Source organism: Biomphalaria glabrata, chromosome 1 (genome assembly GCF_947242115.1).
Source record: "Biomphalaria glabrata chromosome 1, xgBioGlab47.1, whole genome shotgun sequence".
Lineage (NCBI taxonomy): Eukaryota > Metazoa > Mollusca > Gastropoda > Planorbidae > Biomphalaria > Biomphalaria glabrata.
The window spans coordinates 13,247,518-13,267,642 of NC_074711.1; the positions used below are offsets into that span (position 1 = coordinate 13,247,518).

The 20,125-nt window shown below is 37.5% G+C and overlaps 1 protein-coding gene across 5 annotated transcripts in view; it reads right to left on the reverse strand.

Moving 5' to 3' along the window:
* Window positions 1-3,091: 3,091 nt before the first annotated feature.
* LOC106069387 (fibroblast growth factor 18-like) overlaps window positions 3,092-20,125 on the reverse strand; it is a 60,972-nt gene continuing 43,938 nt past the window's right edge. For all 5 annotated transcript variants that reach the window (XM_013229041.2, XM_013229043.2, XM_056022917.1 and 2 more), the window contains exons 4-6: window positions 14,549-14,717; window positions 11,498-11,607; window positions 3,092-9,643 (exon numbers count right to left, since the gene is read on the reverse strand). In XM_013229041.2, the coding sequence (XP_013084495.1) occupies window positions 9,446-9,643; window positions 11,498-11,607; window positions 14,549-14,717 (477 nt within the window). In that variant the 3' untranslated portion in view covers window positions 3,092-9,445. The remainder of the gene's footprint in view (window positions 9,644-11,497; window positions 11,608-14,548; window positions 14,718-20,125) is intronic.

Below are 20,125 nucleotides of genomic sequence, written 5' to 3' on the forward strand. Positions count from 1 at the left end.
TGTCCAAAGCTCTTTCTGATGATTCAATATCCAAAGTTCTATCTGATGGTCCAATGTCCAAAGCTCTTTCTGATGATTCAATATCCAAAGTTCTATCTGATGGTCCAATGTCCAAAGCTCTTTCTGATGATTCAATATCCAAAGTTCTATCTGATGGTCCAATGTCCAAAGCTCTTTCTGATGATTCAATATCCAAAGTTCTATCTGATGGTCCAATGTCCAAAGCTCTTTCTGATGATTCAATATCCAAAGTTCTATCTGATGGTCCAATGTCCAAAGCTCTTTCTGATGATTCAATATCCAAAGTTCTATCTGATGGTCCAATGTCCAAAGTTCTATCTGATGGTCCAATGTACAAATTCTATCTGATGATTCAATGCCCAAAACTCTATCTGATGATCCAATGTCCAAAGTTCTATCTGATGGTCCAATGTTCAAAGTTATATCTGATGGTCCAGTGTCCAAAACTCTATCTTATGGTTCAATGTCCAAAGTTTCATCTGATCTTCCAATGTTCAAAGTTCTATCTGATGGTCCAATGTCCAAATTTCTATCTGATGATTCAATGCCCAAAACTCTATCTAATGGTTCAATGTCCAAAGTTCTATCTGATGGTCCAATGTTCAAAACTCTATCTTATGGTTCAATGTCCAAAGTTCTATCTGATGGTCCAATGTCCAAAGCTCTATCTGATGGTCCAATGTCCAAACTATGCTATTTTTTAGGTGAAAAAAGCAGAAATCTTATTTACGTCATCCTCATCTCATCTCTAGCTCTTGCTGGTGTATAAGCCAATACACAGATTCGTCCACGATTCTCGGTTTTAGGCAAGTCTCTCTAGCTGTCACCACCTCTGGCCTATCTTCTTGACATTTGCTTCCAAATACTGAGCGCCTAAAGGCAACACAGAAAACCTTATCCCAGATACCCCTTACCCCATTGGTTCACAAATGATACTGGACCATAGCGCTCTGAGCATGCTATTAACATGAAAATTGCCTTATATAAAAGCTATTCATACAAAAATAAATCTCGTTGCCATGTTATTCTCAGCCGTCTCCTCTTCCTCTTTACTTGGGTGTTCTAGCTGAGGCCTTGACTTGTGATCTTTGATCCAGGCTTGCGATGGGAAGGGAGCTGTTTATCCATCGTCAATGTCTCAGAAAGATATCTTCTTCAATGGTCTGCTTTACTTTTTGCCGCAGTTCATCATTAGCGATCTTGTCTGGTCAGTGGATCATAAGAATCTTCCTTTGGTAGATGTTGATGAATACCTGGATCTTTTTTTTCAAGGTGGGTGACGGTGGTTCTCAAGGTCTTTGCTCAGTAAAATAGTTTTGGCTTTACAATGGTGTTCAAGAATTAGATTTTGATGTTGGTGTCTAGTTGTTTAAATCCCTCGGTGTTCTTCAGCTGATAGATAATTATATCTAATACATTTAGTTACATTACTAATATTTACACACCATTGTTTTTTAAGATAAAAGTAATCTTTCGCGGTAGAAGATTATCACAGTCTCATTTCCTATGAATTCAGAGATGTCTGTAAACCATAGACATAAATAAATATAGACTGGCCGATTAAAGAGTTTTATGAAACGAAAATTTGAGACTTGCAATTTTGTGTACTTTATTATACAGCATTTATGAGCAGTATAAAAGTTAAGTACTCATATCTATTTCAGCCATAACCTATATAAGTATTACAATATTTTCACAAGTGTTTTTTTTTTTAAATCTCTAAGAATGAAGATCATGCAATTTTTCATAATTCGGAAATCCGACAACAATAGATGTACCTGTTTTCAAGTTACATGAAGTTACTTCCTTCGGCCAGTCTGTATATATTGATTTCTATGTCTGTAAAGTTTAATCTTCTCTTTTGAAAACCAGTTACTTTCAAGACATGTGTAAGTTGGGTCTAATGCAGTTATGCCTGCTTTACAGTACACATTGTAAATGTGATTCGATGTAAATAAGGAAGTGACAGCGAGTGTGACTGACAAAACGTTCTTTAGTCCATGTATCCCAATATTTCTAATCAACTCATAATTTCATGGAATTTGGAACCTTCTGGGTGTATGCAAAAAACTTGGAAACGAATCTCGAAAACGGCTGTAACGATTTTCCTAGAAATCGACAGTTGTTGTAAATTGTTGGGAAAAGAATGACTAGCTCGTTGGTCACACTGGGAAAAACTCTAATTTGATCGTTATAATTGTTCAAAACATAAAAAGAAATAAATTTAAATATGGCTAGAGAACAAGAAAATATATAACTTGAACAAATATATGTCTTCGGGTATTTCCGCCTGTAGGTATTATAGTCTTCAAGAGTTTCATAAATTAAGGTTTAAGGAACATCTGGTGCATCTTCTTGTACAACTTGGTCTAAAGACCTATTATTGGAATATGATAAAGTCTACTAGATCTATCTATACATTCCCTAAACCTGGATTCTTTCTCGGGGGTTGGGATCGGGGGTGGGGAGAGGTAATAAATGTTCCTTTTTTAAAAAATCTATTATTCATTAGTGATTAAGAGAAAAATAATCTCTCTTTAAGTTGTATAAAGGAAGTTTTGTCTTTTTTTTTTTAAAGTAATTTTTTGTTGTTTTTCTTTTTTTAAACATATTTTCTACATTTCCTTTATTCAACTCGTACCTTCGTGGAAAAACCTGGACAAATCTCGAAAACCAGATAATGCGGGCATTCCCGCATGAGTTTAATATATTAATTAATATATGTGTGTTTGTGTGTGTATGTGCGCCGCATTCCGAGTTGCAGAAAAAAGAATTCCCTACATTGACCTAATTATATCAAACTAACCAGAACTGAGTAATGAACCAATAAAGTAAAGTTTCCCTTTAAGACCTTGTGATCTATAGATGATGTAAATGTCCTCTGATTCTATGGCCTACGGTTGACGAGGGTGTCATGTGACCGCCTTTTCTTTTCCCCAACTCATGTAAGGTACCCATTAGAGCTGGGTGGGCTCCCGAAATCACAGCCCTCACCAGGATTCGAACCCAAGATCCCCTGGTTTAAAAGCCAAGCGCTTTACACAAAGGAATAAACCAAGAAACACAGGCGTTCTCTATAATACACAATTTATTTAATATGACCTAATTATTTCTGCTACAAAAACAAAATGCACAACAAGAAAGAGACACACACACACACACAATAATTATAAAGATCACACACTTCAACAAATAGTATATTTATAATATATTTATGTATATAATAAATTTCTAAAGAGTCAAATTGCAGCAGTAAACACTATACAATTTATTGACAGACAAACAACACAAATACAAAAAAAACAACAACCTCAAATACATAATTATGTACAATCTTACCATTCAGGGGACAAAGAAAGCAAGCAGAACATCAAGAACCACCCAACCCCCCTTTGACTTAACAATTAACAAGCACATCATCATCAGTGACGGATTTAACTTGCTGACCACTAGGTCTAATAAATGTGACAATACCTGCCACAATCTCTTTCTCCAGAGCCAGAGACGTCCCTGACTGTTGTTTTTAACTCTATTCCGTCAGTTCTGTTGTGTTGTACTAAACAAGGATTGGTTGAATCTATTCATGACTTAGTCTAAATGTTTTGCTACTGTAGCATTGATGTTTTTCATTCCCATGTCTTCATAAAAGATTTTTAAAAAGGCTTAAAAACAACTTTTGGTTATGTTCAGGTGTGTTGAAGTTGAACTCGGATTGTCTCTGGATAAGGATTATATGTACACAACTATCCTTCTTTGTTGGAATGAATGGTATTGTCGAAATGGAAAAGGGAAAGGGGGGGGGGGTATAATAAAATATTTTATGAAGCGAAAATTTATGAACAATTTTAAATGAATAAATCCTAACGTTTATGCATGCTTGAATTGTTCATTAGAATTATTTACTTATGTTGTTGTGAATGTCTTATGTAGAAGTTTTGATTGCAATTAGCCTTAAGAAGAATTTGTGTAAAAGTCATTAATACTACTTAAGGTGATAGTGTCTGGGTTTTTTTTACTTCCAAAAGTTTGATTCAGTTATCATAAATATTCTGCACTGTTGGTACGCCCCATTCCCTTCAAACTCCCTTCCTTCATCTTTCTCTCGGTCACTCTCTCTCTCTCTCTCTCTCAAGCACACACACACACACACAGGGGCAACCTTAGGGTGGAGTGGTGACCTCACGTCAGGAAACTGCCCTACTTGAGACACTAAAACTTTTTTTTTTTTAAATATAACTTGACATTACTCTGTAAATGATTAGCGCTGTATAAGACAGGACAGTGATCTGTGCCGACTTTGAAAGCATCAGAGTTTAAATGCCAGGAAAAGTTTTCAACACAGATAAGGAGATAATCGTACTTCAAGTCTCAATTGCCAACTCTGAGAAAATAACCCTGTAATAAATTACATTTCTTTGGTTTGAGAAAAAAAAAACGGGGGGGGGGGGACACGTGGGCCAACTGTGTGTATTATGTACACCAAACTTACAGATAGATATAAACAGTCTGTTACAAACATACGGGTCTATTGACACTGGAACACATGTCTCTTCAACACACCACACATGTAAGTGACACACTTCTTGAACACACTGCCAGTGTCCCTGAACTAGCGTACTAAAGAAGAAACACGGCAATGGGCGCTTTGAAACAGATCGATTTTTTTTTCAAGAGAAATTTGACGAAGAGGAGAAAAAACCCAAAACAACAACACAAGCACGTGAGACGTGGGTCTCGTGACTTCAACAGTCCGCCAACAAATGCTGAGACGACAAAACAGAAATTGTCTTCAACGGTGACATACAGGTTTAAGTGGCTTTCAAATCCCGGACTAGTCAATTTAAGAAAGATCTAGATCTAGCTGAACAACTAAATGTGCAGGAATTCGGAAGCTCAAAATTAGCTTATTACATAGCAACAGAACTAGCTAATAAATTCAGTTAATAATTGTTAATTTGCTTACAATTTAGCTCAGTATATATCTTTTAAATTCGAAATGAGAAATAGAGGATCCAGAATCAGGCAATCTAGGTTTATTAACTATTTCGAGAATAGATGGAAATTTTACATTTGTTAACCTTTGCTAAACATTTGGAAATATTTTATTTTGTTCATATCTAACTGGAAAGGAATCTCAATTTTCTCCATTTTTGTTTTAGAAGGAAATGTATCTCATTGGTAGTAAATCTTTGGCAAAATATTTTCAGCTGATGAAATTTGCAATGGCGTTAGGTATGCTGGATTTTTTTAAACATCTGTCACAAAACTGTATACAATACAATGGTAAGGTTCATAGAGGCTACACTTTGAGAACATCACAGTACACAATATACGGCTACTGCAAGCGACTCTACACTGACCAGGTAGTGGCACAGACTATTGACTACATCAACAGAGTTTATCTATATTTATAATGAATGGGGGGGGGGGAAGGCATTCCTTAACAAGATCGTACAGTCATATTTCTCCCTCATTGCTAAGATCACTGTGTCTTATGACAAGCCACGGATTTATGACAAACGATACCGCTTACCGGGTCTCCTTATACTGATAGGCCTAGAAGGAGACGAAACGGGGGGGGGGGGGGGATAAAATATGACCCGGGGGGACCTTACAGAACCAATGCTGTTACACATGTTGGAGCCCTGGGGGGGTGAGTGTGTGGGAGAGGGGGGGTTAAAGAGTCCCATTTTAGTAGTACCAAGGTGGAGCTGTTTACATATGTACGTTTGAAATGAGAAAACACTTAGCGGAACAGCTTGAAGTAAAGCCAACAAAATATAAATATATATGTATATATACAATAAGACCGAATACATCTTCATGAAAAGATAATACAATGATACAAGAATACGTACAAATGTCTGGTTTGAAACATTATTTATACAAAGCAACATTTTGGTAAATTGAAAAAAAAAATGCCATTTTAACAACGTTCGTCTTTTAGTTATTTACATCATATCTGTGTGTGTGTGTGTGTGTGTATGCGCTGCTATGTCCGTGAGTTAAATATATTATAATATATGTATAAGTATATAAATAGCTTTGTACATGTTTCATAACACTGTTTCTAAAAACCAAAACAAAAATATTTGACGAAAGATTAAATACTAAATACCAGACCATATACAGCATATGTACACTTCCATATACAGAGGTGTCAAAGACGTTTCTAGTATTTAGAAACATAAGTTCATAATCAACAACCAAATATTCTGTCAGAGTTTGTGTGGACTGTGAGAGGCAGGGTGGGGGGAGGAGTCGCCTTTAATGGCGTCAGGAGTCAAAGGTCAAACAATACAATAATATACAACAATAACAAAATGGTGAGTGTGATATGTAGCGATTAAAAACCAATCGATTAAAGTTAGAGCCTTTGTTTTTAATTTTAGGGTCAGCATAGCAGTATCTGGACAAAATTATTGTTCTTTTGCTATGGAAAGTTGGTATTTCTACAACATGTAAGGCCCGGATGTCACGTCCAGGTGCAATGTGCTGATTTGTAGCATCCTTAAGTTTTGCAACTTGTGTGTGAGTGTGACATTAAGTAGTTAATGGTGTCAATGTGATTGTGGTGCTCAAATTATAATGATGGACACTGGCCGAATGAATAGTGAATATCAATATTTATGATGATTCTCATGTTGTCTAATGTAAATGATAAAATATTGACTACAATGTCTAAGGCGTGCACTATTTACTAAAACTATAGACCCAAGTGAGAACTAAACAGAATGACATCACGGAGTTTTGGGAAGCAGGGATTCACATTTATATATATATATATATATATAGTGTAATGTACATTTATGGGTATGAAGAACGAGCGAGAATGAAGCTGGAAATGCTACATGGGAAATTAAAAAGATATGGCCATTGGTCAAGAATGCAATCAGATTCACGCAACTGAAGTAGGCTAAATGAAACCAACTGAAGTAGGCTAAATGAAAGCAGATTTTTTTTTTTTCTGAGTGGTCTGATGACGAAATAGTCTTTCATTTCAGACATAACTTTGAATTTAGAAAAAGTGGGGGAGGGATTTCATTTCAGATGGAGGGAAGGGGGGCTTTGTCGTAATCCTGGACACGTGTTGTGCTCCTGAAATCCCATAATCCTTTAGGATACACACAAACTTGTTTTCGCTGTCTGGAGAGGTTGTATTCCTTTTCTTTTCACAAAATGACAGACATGTAATTATTAGGCAGTCTTCTTGTTTATTTTTAACTTTAACTCTTTTTTTTTGTTCACTTTCAATATTTTGTAAACTCAAGTCGCATTCCTGCCTTTGTTCCTGACATAGCCAATTAGTTATTCCTGAATAATGAGCTTGTCAAAACCAAACAATACATGCAGTTGGATGCAGTATTGCTCAGCAGTATCTGTGAACATGTGCCCCCCACAAGCCCCTACAGATAGGACAGGTTGGTTGCTTTGAATGGAAAGAGAACAGGTCCAAACGTGGAAAACTATTCGGCCTCACTGAACATCTTTTGTTGCCAACTTTTCAATACGAAAGAGGAAGGAAGTAAAACAAAAAATACGGACACAAAAGGAACAGAATGCGAAAAGCACTGAGGCAGACACTTGAGACAATGATCGAAATCAGCATATAAGGCAGAACTAATAGTAATTATATATATATATATTAGAAACTCTACTACTATTTTTTGTAAAGCGTTACGTCTGAGACTAGATGTTTAAGAGTGGTCACCGCAGGTCAGCAGAGACACTGCCTGTAGAGTTACCGAAAGTCCGAATGTCCGACTTCAATACATAAAACAAACAAAACAAAAAAGCCACATCGAAACTTTCCAAAACTTTTTTTTTTCTATTTGAACCTTTCTGTGGCATCAGCACTGCTCTAGGAAGAGTTTGTGTGGACATTCAAATGCTATAGAATTGTCTTCTCTACAAATAGGACTTTTAGAAAGGCACATAGAGGGGGCGGGTAGAGCAGGATGATTTTAGTCTGAATGTGTCTAATAAATAGGCGTCGAAACGTAATGGGTTCAGCTTTGGGACTTGGTCACACATTGTATTTCAGGCGAGCCTTGAGCTGAAACTGAGTTACCTTTGTGTTCTGTACTATATATGTTTAAATATAGGTTATCATTCAAATGTTTCTTCCAATGGAACTACTGTCACGTGTCTAATACAAGAAGCAGGACAATAACAATAACAATTTACAATGTTTATGACCAATGATGTTGAATGTAATGTTATAAGATCGTATTTTCCAGGCTTGGTTACAAGCGACTTAAACAATGGGTCTGCATCCCCTGCCAAGCACAGGCTAAGGACTTTTCAGTACTTGTACTCTGACCAACCACGTGGCACAGGCCTGTGTCCAATAGAAGAGATTCCTCTTATCTTACACACAAGACAACATTGTAATCGTCTCTAACATATGTATTTATTATGACTATATTCTTTATCAGACATGTCCTCAGGTTCAAAATGTATATCTCTCTATTCTGCTACTCTTAAAGTGTCTTAATTTCTCCTCACGTAACTGTCCAACAGTTCGTTTTTCGTTCATATATAAGTACTCTTGGACCCATTTAGACATTTTGTTACAAATCACTCGTTATACATCATCAACCTCACATTACATACCATCACACACACATTACATACAATCACACACACACACCTTACTTACCATCAATCACACGTTACATACCATCAATCACGCATTACATATCATCATTAAAATATTACAGCTAATCTATGCACACGTTACCAATGCAAATGTTACATGTCTTCAGTGCACACGATACCAGTCAGTTCACTCACACCCATCTTTCAAGCGCACATAAATTAGCGACACCCTGGAACATTCGCTTTCTCTCTAGGTCATTGTTGTCAGAAACACTCTAAGCACAAGTAGAAACAAGAATACAAAATACGCGCGTCAAGAGCTACATTCTATAAACTGAATCTGTCGCAAATTTTCAACAACATTTCATGGACTGCACGACCATGTTGCTCTCCCCTTTAACTGAACTCTCCATTTGACCATCAAGAAAATACACATGTCTTGCTTTTTGCTTGTGTGTAAAGAAACTCCTGAAGTTATGGTAGCAATGTTCGTCCTTTGAAAAGACCGTTCTCAGTGGCTGTCCTGTCCAGTGACCTTTCTAGTGGCTTTCCTTATAATGTATCACAGAAGACCAATGTTGTCCTGAAGGACAATCTACAGCTTGACTAAAAACACTTATGTGCTTGGCCACACAGACATTAAGCGTCATGACAAAGTAGCGACCAGTGCTAGCGTCATAGCCTTGACAATACGAGTGTCGGAGGTAGATAGGAATGAATCCGCCATGTCAACAACAACACTGGCATAGTCTTCACTTATATATATATATAATGATAAAAGCACAAACAACGACACAGTTCAGCGCCCCAGGGGAGCATGCCGTCATGAGCACCGCGTGCACCGCACCTTCTTAAACATGTAACAGTTTTGTATTTTGGGTTTGAGGTGGAAAAGCCCTTTTAGCTTCCGCCCCTTTTTGTTGAAGCCCACCTTCCACCTGTCATTCACCGCTGAGACCAGTTCGATGTATCCGCCAGCGATGTCTTTTTCTTTGAATAAACACTGAATATGTTTACCCACCTGAAAGGTAAGAAACAGAAGGTAAAGTGAATCATGAACGAAATAAAATAAACATATATAGTGAACAAAAGATACAGTTGTACTTCAAACGGTAAGTTCGAATTTGAGATTGGACATTCTCGTGCTAAAGATTTTTCACGGTAAAATGTTCTAAGTTTATAAATTTGATTCTACGCTGCTAAAATCATAAAGTTATTATATGGTTTTAAAATGTACAGTTTATCAATTCTTACGTGTAATGTAACCCGGATACACTAAATGTTTGCTATTTATGGATTATCCTCCAAATTGTGAAAATCTCCAATATTAGAATTTTCAGTGGATTCAAATTGAATATTTAATTTCAATCTTATAAGATAAAATGCAACAAGTAGCTTATACTACAAGACTCAATGGATCTACTATTTTCGTTTAGAGAGAGTAAATTAATTCATTCACTTTGTGCAGTCACTATGGTAGCTACACTTTTTTGCTTGTTAGGAAATACAAAATAGCATTCTCCATTTAACACCAGCGTCAGAGCGTTAAGAGCGTGACATTCAAATAAGAGAAAAACAAATTGCATCTAAGTGAGAGAGTATATAGTTTACAATACCGGTAACAATAAACAATTAGTTCTGCCTTGATCTCATTGGATAAAAGGCCAATACTACAATCCCAGAAGGCCTCAATTACATGAACCTCTATTACGCACACTTAAAGGAATTAGGATGTACCGGAATTAGTAGCAAGATATCGTCAACGACAACGCGCCTACTTTTTATTTTTAAATATTCCCGCCATGAGCATTATTGACTTTATTTGTAAGGCCTAAAAACCTTTTTTTTTTATTTTACTTTTAATTTAATACTTAATAATCCAAATAAAGGAAAGTGCATAGATATTTTTTAAATTTAATTTTATTTTATTTTGGTACAACTTTTTTTGTAGACTGTAACCGAACTATACAGACTAGGCCTATATAGATTTTGTCTACATCAGAGGTTCCGCTTTAAAAACTGTTTCATTGTGTTTGGCGCCCCACTACCCAGAATGCACCACATCCCCAACCATTTCCTTGACAATGTGCTTACCCAGCGGACCGAGACCTGAGACCAGGTATTAATTGACTGTTTACTGAAGTCCCGTATGCTAGCAGAAGCGACACGCAGAGGTCAGCAGTGGTCATTTAACTTTTTTTAAAAAAAGGGTCTTTCTATTAACACTTGTCAATAGAACAACGCTTTCGACTGGACCCCGCATAGAGCGGAATTGCAGAGAGCCGGCTCTGTCCCGGCGTGGGTAGGTCTGTGCGTGTGTGTGTGTGCGCCCGAGGAAGGAGTGGGGTGAGCCACTAGGGAATACAGAATGATGACAGATGTACTTCTGTACAATCACTGTGAATACGTTGCTATGCTTTAACACAAAAATAAAACTAGTGTACAGGTCTATGTTGTTTGAGTTTATACAACATCTTTAGTCTGGGTTTTATTGTCTTGTACCACTACCAAGTCATAAAAGACTGTGTGTGCTAATTATATCTGATACTTTTTAGAAAATTTATTTTAAACAAAAAACTGGGTACCTTAAAATGAGGGAGAATAAGTTGTATCAAATAAAAGTCTGACCACTTCATTGTTCTACCTAACGTTCTGTTCGGTATTTAGAGTAACCCAAATGTAACTTGAATTTCAAGACGTAGTTATATAGAGACAAAATAGAGCAATAATTAAATACTATGAACAACCAGTTCTAAAGTAAACAGTCAAAAAGTTGTTTATTTAAAAGCAAACAAACACTCCAAACAGGAGGAAATTGACGGTCAAAAAGTTAGAAGAACTGGTCAGAAAAAAATGAACAACCATGGTTTCTTACCCTGTCGATCAGCTTTCCATTTTTACTAAAGCAAAGATATCTTTTAGTAGCATGGCCTTTTATTCTGACTAACCCGCCACCACTCGGGTCGGAATGAAACTCCAGTATTGCTGTGGACAGAAAGAATACATCATGAAATTCCAGAATCGCTATGAATAGAAAACATAAACTTGCAAACGTTTGAGAACTGTTAGGAGAGCCGTGTGTGTGTGTGTGGGATATAAACCTGCATGGTGACGCTCAACCGCAGGCATTATGTTCACATTTTTTTGGGGGGAGAGAGGATTTTTACTCATTTTAACCTCTCAAACCACTCTCACTCATATGGAGTATGATAATGAAGATATAGATGATGATGATTATCGTTGGATAGGTAACGATATAATTTGGTAACACAGTGAGTGCATTATTTCCATCCCCTGATTAACTACAAAAGTCCTTACGATTATAGGCCTAACACTACATGCATACGTACACAAATACACACGAATAAATCGTTCTCAGTTTGCGCTTCTATAACAAGTAGAGCGGTGTCTTGTGCTTAGCATGCAGTCTGCAAATGAGCAGGTCTTCTTGCAGCCATTTTCAAAGCAGTGGCGCAGCTAGGGTGGGGGGAGGAGGGGGGAGAATTTGAAAATCCCCCCTGGCCCCCACTTGAGAGGCGCCCCAAAATAAGTGTTTTTTTTTACATAAAATATTAAATATTAGGCAAAATGCAGGGGCCCCCAAAGAGGTCAAGACCCCCGGGCCCCCAGAGGATGGAAAATTCCTAGCTACGCCCCTGTTTCAAAGGACAATTACAACAATTATTGAAGTATAAACTGCGATATATATCATTAGAATAAAAGTCTAACTATCAAATATTGAAAATAAGACAAGCTAGAACTTCAGTTACATTGATATCTCGTCACTTTCAGCAGCACCCATTCCGCCATTCGATACAAATCGCGTTGGCAACGAGTCGGGCACAAAAGTAACAGGCAGAAATGTTAACAATAGTTTAACTACCGTTCCCAACGGTGGCACCGTCACGTGATTAAGGTCCGGCATTCTCAGTGGATGCAACTGATGAGTGATGTCCCTTCAAACAAACAAACTGGCTACTGTTTCGGATCGCATGACCAATTAACGGGCTCATTAATCTGCGTGGTCTTGTAATGTCCTTGTTTTTACGTCACCACTAGTCAAACGACCAGATGACATACTGCACAATGTGACAAGCTGCGTCTTTTTTAACATTCCACAACAGATTCTGCGATTATCAGAACAGGGTGTCTCAGTGGGGTCCAATCTTTCTGACTGGGGGGCATATACGTTTCCGAGACACTAGTCATGGACCGCATCACTACAGACAATCGTCGAGCCCAAGAACTGAACACCTGATGCTTCATTATGTGGGCAAGTGTTTCGACGGGTCGGACAGCACCGCGTCACGGGCCTGAAATGGACCGCGGGTAGTAGGTTAGGAACCCCTGAACTCTCCCTCTATCTAAGTACCACTGACTGACTGACTCAATGATTAAGAGATTTCTTCCACTGTCTCGTACTGATTTGTATGAAATTTCGTACACAGGTTCCATTGACTTCCTAGGCGGTAGCTAAGATTTTAATTATTTGAAATATTTCCAATATGTTGAGTTTGGCTTTTGAAGAAAGAAATCCTTAACAAAAGTTAATTTTGTTTAAATCCCACAGAACAGGAATTAAAGATTTTTTTTTTGTTTCTGTTCTTAGTGTGAGAGGAGAGGAGATGAAGCTACCATCTCAAACATCCAACACTATTTGTATATGATGTCGTCGAGTTGATGTATGCATTAGTTCTGTCTCTAGAAATACTATATGTATTAGTTCTGTGTTTAGAAATACTATATGCATTAGTTCTGTGTTTAGAAATACTAGATCTATATGTATTAGTTCTGTGTTTAGAAATACTATATGCATTAGTTCTGTGTTTAGAAATACTAGATCTATATAATTTAGTTCTTAAGGTTGTGCTGACACTGATTCATCAATCAGGAGGCCTACAAAATATTGTTGCCCATTTAATATAAAAACGTGTCCATTTTTTCGATAAACATGTACACCATAGTAGACAATTATCTAAGCAGCACTTTACCACAGTTTCCAAAGAGACTAGCCAACTCCAATGATTTTGCTTAAAACTCTAATTTTGTTCAAGGAAATTCACCCACACATTCACAAGACAGTAATTCTTTATGTCAATTATGACTAACGGGTTTAAAAATAGTAACACCCTACTATTACTTTAAAAACTGTTTGAAGCTTTTTTGTTTTTTCGAAACAAAGCAGGATCTTACTTTAAAAAACAGCTTTCAGTGACAAAAAGTTAAAAGCAAACAAATACAAACTGATGAAACAATTCAACACGTCGACTGCATAAACCTTTTTGTACACGCACAAACGTACAAAAACACTGACACACAGACACAATAACATCGACACACAAACACAAGAACACCGACACACAGACACAAGAACACCAACACACTGATACAAGAACACCGACACACAGACACAAGAACACAGACACACAGACACAAGAACACATTCACACAGATACAAGAACACCGACACACAGACACAAGAACACAGACACACAGATACAAGAACACCGACACACAGACACAAGAACACCAACACACTGATACAAGAACACCGACACACAGACACAAGAACACAGACACACATACGCAAGAACACTTACACAAGAACGCCGACACGCAGACACAAGAACACCAGCACACAGACACAAGAAAAACCGACACATACACAAGTACACCAACACAGAGACACAAGAACGCCGACACACATACACAAGAACACAGACACCGGAACACCAACATACATACACACGAACAACAACACACAGAAATAAAAACACCGACACACAAACGTACAAGAACCCCGACACACAGACACAAGAACACCAGACAGACATACACAAAAACACCAGCTGACAGACACAAGAACACGGCGACGCTGACAAAAGAGACCAGCAGAATGAAGACAAAGAAATGTAAGATAACTCACTATAGGCCGTTTCCTGAGTTTCAGCAGCTTTGATCTTCCGCACGAAGCCCATGGATACAAAATGATGATTGCACTTTGACTTTAAATTGTGCATCCTGACCAGCGTGGTACCCCCTGTCACAGTAGCATAGAGTGGATTGCTTGTGCCGTTTCCTAAGAAAGGGTGTTCCTGTGGTGACAGAGGTGAGCAAACCTTTAGCCTTAAGTCGTGACTCAAAAGTTCAAAGTCATTTATTAAACTGGTTAATAATAAACAAGTTAAATACAAAAAAATGTTGTTGTTTTTCTAAACCTCGCTTATATTATATAGCATCCATGAGTGGAGGTTAATGTGTTTTGCCACAGAGCTATTCAAGTACTTATAAAAATTGAAGGTTATAGTAGTCCATTGTTAGTTATAGTAGTCCATTGTTAGTTATAGTAGTCCATTGTTAGTTATAGTAGTCCATTGTTTGTTATAGCAGTGTTTGACATTTTTATACAAAGACCTAATTATCTACTTTAGCCTACTTATTTTCCACATTTTTCAATATAAAACACAATTAATAAATTTTCGATTCATAGATTAACCAATTGGCTATTTTCTTTGTATTGATTTATGTTTGTCATTATTGTGCAAAGTTTCAACTTGGTCCGAGAATGGGAAGTGGGAGAAATAACGTGTACACAATGTTTGACCGAACAGACAAACGAAGAGAGTTAAATATAAGCTTAGTAAAAATACATTTATCAACTGACGTAAAGGTTCTCTTTCTTCTGTTACCATGTATAGTCGACACTGGTTTCAAATGGAACATTTGTTGTTGTTTTTTTTTTCTAAATGAATGGTTATAGAAATAAAGGAGAAATTGGAATCCAAACAAGTCTTTTATGATAAATAAATAAATGCATTGAATCTCTTGAACTAATACAGACGCCTAAATGTATACTTTTACCCACAAAAACTATTATACAAAAAAGATAGATAGATTTGATAGATAGATAGATAGATAGATAGATTTGATAGATAGATAGATAGATAGATAGATAGATAGATAGATAGATAGATAGATAGATAGATAGATAGATAGAGATATAGATAGATAGATAGATAGATAGATAGATAGATAGATAGATAGATAGATAGATAGATAGATAGATAGATAGATAGATAGATAGATAGATAGATGTCCTCACAAAGACTTGTAAGCTACTCTACTGAGATAGTAAATCTTTGTTTTTACCCCCGACTCCCCCGTTCCGGGCGGGACCTCCACGACCCCAAAGGATACGTTTGCGGAACGTGTGCTTCATGAATGGGCCCCCTCTTTGATGGTCAGACTATGACCAAACGGGACAAAGGTGAAAAGGACAATGGTTAGGTCAACAAAGGGGGAGACGAACAAAAAGAAAAAGTCTCTTGTATTTTGCCATCGTCCTCCAATAATATATTCATAGACAAAAAGGGTAATGTATGCGCAGACAAAGAGCTAATGTATTCATAGACAGCGCGTAATGAAGACTCCCCCAGCGAAAGATGATAAGAAAAGATAACTTAAAATTACTTTGACATCCTGTCGTTGCTTTATTTTTTTTTAAAGATCATAGTGTGGATAGAGTTAATGACATAGAGGGACAGAGCAAGTGTCATACAGTGATATAGAAACAGTCTGAATGGATTATTGAATCCTAAAAACGGGTAGAGTAATCTATTATTGCTAATGAATGTATTAAAAAGAAGGAAATTCATGTTTCACAGCAGATTCCTGACAATACACTTGTTGTTTTTCTTCTCCCTATTATTACGATAATACGTTTATGTTTCTTTTGCATTTTAAAATATGCAATAAAATCCTTGTTGTTGTTGCTACTATTTTCCCCATTTCAATCCTACTGAAGGACATGGCATATTGATACGAGTTATTAAATGGGTTATACCTTTCAGTATTTGGGAACAACACCCAGTGCAAATGTAGTTGTTAACCAAATGGCATTGCAATAAAGTGCTGGTTAGTCAGTTACAGCCAACACTAAGAATTTTAAGCTCGTCAAAAATAATTAAAATGGTGTCAGCGGTAACAAGAGTTGATTTTTTAGGTATATATATATATATATATATATATATATATATATATATATATATATATATATATATATATATATATATATATATATATATATATATATATATATATATATACATATATATATATATATATATATATATATATATATATATATATATATATATATATATATATATTCAGTGCTTTTTTTTTGTACACAAATAGGTGCCGGTACTCAGAGATGCATTGACTAACTTTTTAACTACTAATAAATAAATAATAAAAATTTGTTAAAATGCAAGTAAAGTATAATATTTTCCCCACATTGAAAAAGGTGCCGGTACGTCGTACCGGTGCGTACCGTCACAAAAAAGCACTCTCTCTATATATATTTTCATATTTTTTTTTTAACATTTGAAAGCTACTTAAGGACCTGACAGTTCATTCTTCTCAAACCAAAGCTTATAATTGAACCATTGAAAGGACTATAAAAAGATGAAGCTGATATAATTGCTAGACATCGCTATATCAACGCCCATCCGAGACAACTATTCAAGCACATCGTTCAACAGATGTCCATAGAGATCGGGGGGTAATGGGTTGGTAGGGCACTGTAGGGCACTGTAGAGCACTGGGGTCTGTTGTGCATTTTCGATTTCCTACGGGGAAACCCTTTCTTCAATAGAAAAAAAAATGGGTGGGGTGCACTCTCCTAGAGGGGCACCTTAGGCCAGTTCACACTCACTGGTCATCTGGAGGGGTCAGTGTTTAAACACCCAGGAGATTAGTTCCGCCAGATCCCACCAAAACATTGACCACGGCTCATTGAAAGAGCCCAGCGGGCTATCGGCTGGTCCACTATTGTCCTGGCTGGTTCTGAAGGGGGCGCTTTTTTTTTCTCTCTTATTTGAAGATGGACCAAAATGACCACCGAAAGCAAAGGCGATTGATCCTATGGGATACAAACCAAGAGCCTCTAAAAATTGTCACCCAGATAGAAATTCTATACCCTTTCTTTCTTTTTTTTTTTTTTAAGAGGGTGGGGGTGTTGGTAGTATGGTTTCCAGCTGTTGGCTATGAGATCGAATCTCAGCCTACTGAATGGGAAATGTAGGTTAAGATTCCAACAAGGTTTGCAATTTATCAGCCTTTAGATGCAGGTAGTCTTGCATATATTTTCTATACAGTCGATCACCCCTATAGCAGTGTAATGACACAAGATGCGTAGAAGTTGAGGTGAATCGGGTTTTTCCAAAGTGATGTGACGAGTAAGAAAAGAGCAGGATTACGAACTAGAAGAGTAACGGACAATACGCCTTAGAGGACGACGCTAGGCTAGCGACGACAGAGGACTGTGCCCTTTTTATTGTTTATTAAATTGTTGAAGTTATCAGCCTGCGTTATCAAGTATATTCTTGATTCATTCTGTTGTTGTGTCATATGGACTCGCATGCACCATTAACATATATACTCATCAACAAAATAGACCATCAACAGCAGTTTATCTTTATTTTTGAGTCTTTGAGGTATTCTTTCTGCTTGCAACAGATAAGTCTCGTTAATACTGGACATTTGGAACTGTCATTAGTCCACCACATATGTATTAATGTGTATTTACTACACTAGCTTTTGCCTTTACGATGTTGGTTTGTACGTTTCATTTAGACGCTTTCTCTAATAAACTCTCCTACTGACTTTGAGACAAACCAATCTACTAGATCTACGGAAACATCGATCACAAATACCAGTATTAAAGTTTACCGATCTGTAGATTGGTATCAATGCATTCAAGTGGACCAAAAAACAAGCAACCACAATTCATCTTTCCCCTCTCGTTGCTTTCAATTTAAATATCGCTCTAGGAAATGAGGAGATTCGAACGACTTGGAAGAACCTCAGCGCCATCGAATATTAGAAAACAATCCCTGATTAGAATAAATGAATTTCGTGGGCCCGATGTGTTTTAATACCGTTGAAGTTTAAATACGTTCGTTGTTTTAAGTGTAGGGATTTTTTTTTTTACAAGATTTGGGGGGAAAAAAAGTGAAAATAAAGGAGCAGGGGGGGGGCGAAGGTAAGATAGCGATCGCATTGTGACAAGCCCCTGCCTTAACAGACTATCAAACATACTGGGGAAGAATTATTTTTTTTAAAGTCTGGCCAAATCTCCTAGTGCCCTGCTCTTCCTCTTCACTCCCCCTCCCCCCAGTATTCGTACTCCACTAAATCCCCCCAGACACACACACACACACACTCACAAATACCTCCCCCTCACTAATTCCCAGTTATGTCGCGACCTTGCTTAACAATTTATCTAGAAAACAAAATGGTGGGAAAACAATGCGACGTTGTGTGAAGGTGTGTTAGAGGGGGTGGGTGGGCAGGGGGAGACGGCTAGACACGGTGCTACAGTACAGGTTCCCCCATCTTGTTAATTAGTTGATTATTTCATTAACTGGTTAAGAGGCATAGAGGAAAAAAAAGAGGGGGGGGGTGGGAACGGAACTATAACAACAGACGAGATAACAGACCTGGTTTTAAATGCTTACATAAAATGATGTTACAGTTTCAACCGTACTATACTCTCAACGCTTTGCAAGTTTCGTACAATTTAAACTATGCCTATTATCTCTAAACTTTAATGTATGTTACAGTTGAAACCTATATTAATTTTTTTTAAATGATGGTTCAATTCCCCGAACTTCAAATTATGGTATAATCTTATCTCTAAACATCGATCAGTATTTCAGAAATCTATATTTCATTATGAGATGTTTGTATAACTACCATTCAAAGTAAACAATGGAAGGGTGGCTGGATGGTAGTGCAATGGAAGGGTGGCTGGATGGTAGTGCAATGGAAGGGTGGCTGGATGGTAGTGCAATGGAAGGGTGGCTGGATGGTAGTGCAATGGAAGGGTGGCTGGATGGTAGTGCAATGGAAGGGTGGCTGGATGGTAGTGCAATGGAAGGGTGGCTGGATGGTAGTGCAATGGAAGGGTGGCTGGATGGTAGTGCAATGGAAGGGTGGCTGGATGGTAGTGCAATGGAAGGGTGGCTGGATGGTAGTGCAATGGAAGGGTGGCTGGATGGTAGTGCAATGGAAGGGTGGCTGGATGGTAGTGCAATGGAAGGGTGGCTGGATGGTAGTGCAATGGAAGGGTGGCTGGATGGTAGTGCAATGGAAGGGTGGCTGGATGGTAGTGCAATGGAAGGGTGGCTGGATGGTAGTGCAATGGAAGGGTGGCTGGATGGTAGTGCAATGGAAGGGTGGCTGGATGGTAGTGCAATGGAAGGGTGGCTGGATGGTAGTGCGATGGAAGGGTGGCTGGATGGTAGTGCGAAAGTATTCTGAAAGCAAGGGAAAGCCAAAGATCACTTCAGATTTGTTCAAACATATTCTCAGATTTGTTCACATATTCTCAGATTTGTTCAAACATATTCTCAGATTTGTTCAAACATATTCTAAGATTTGTTCAAACATATTCTAAGATGTGAGAATGAAGCAAATACTTGTGTAAGTGTTTGTGATT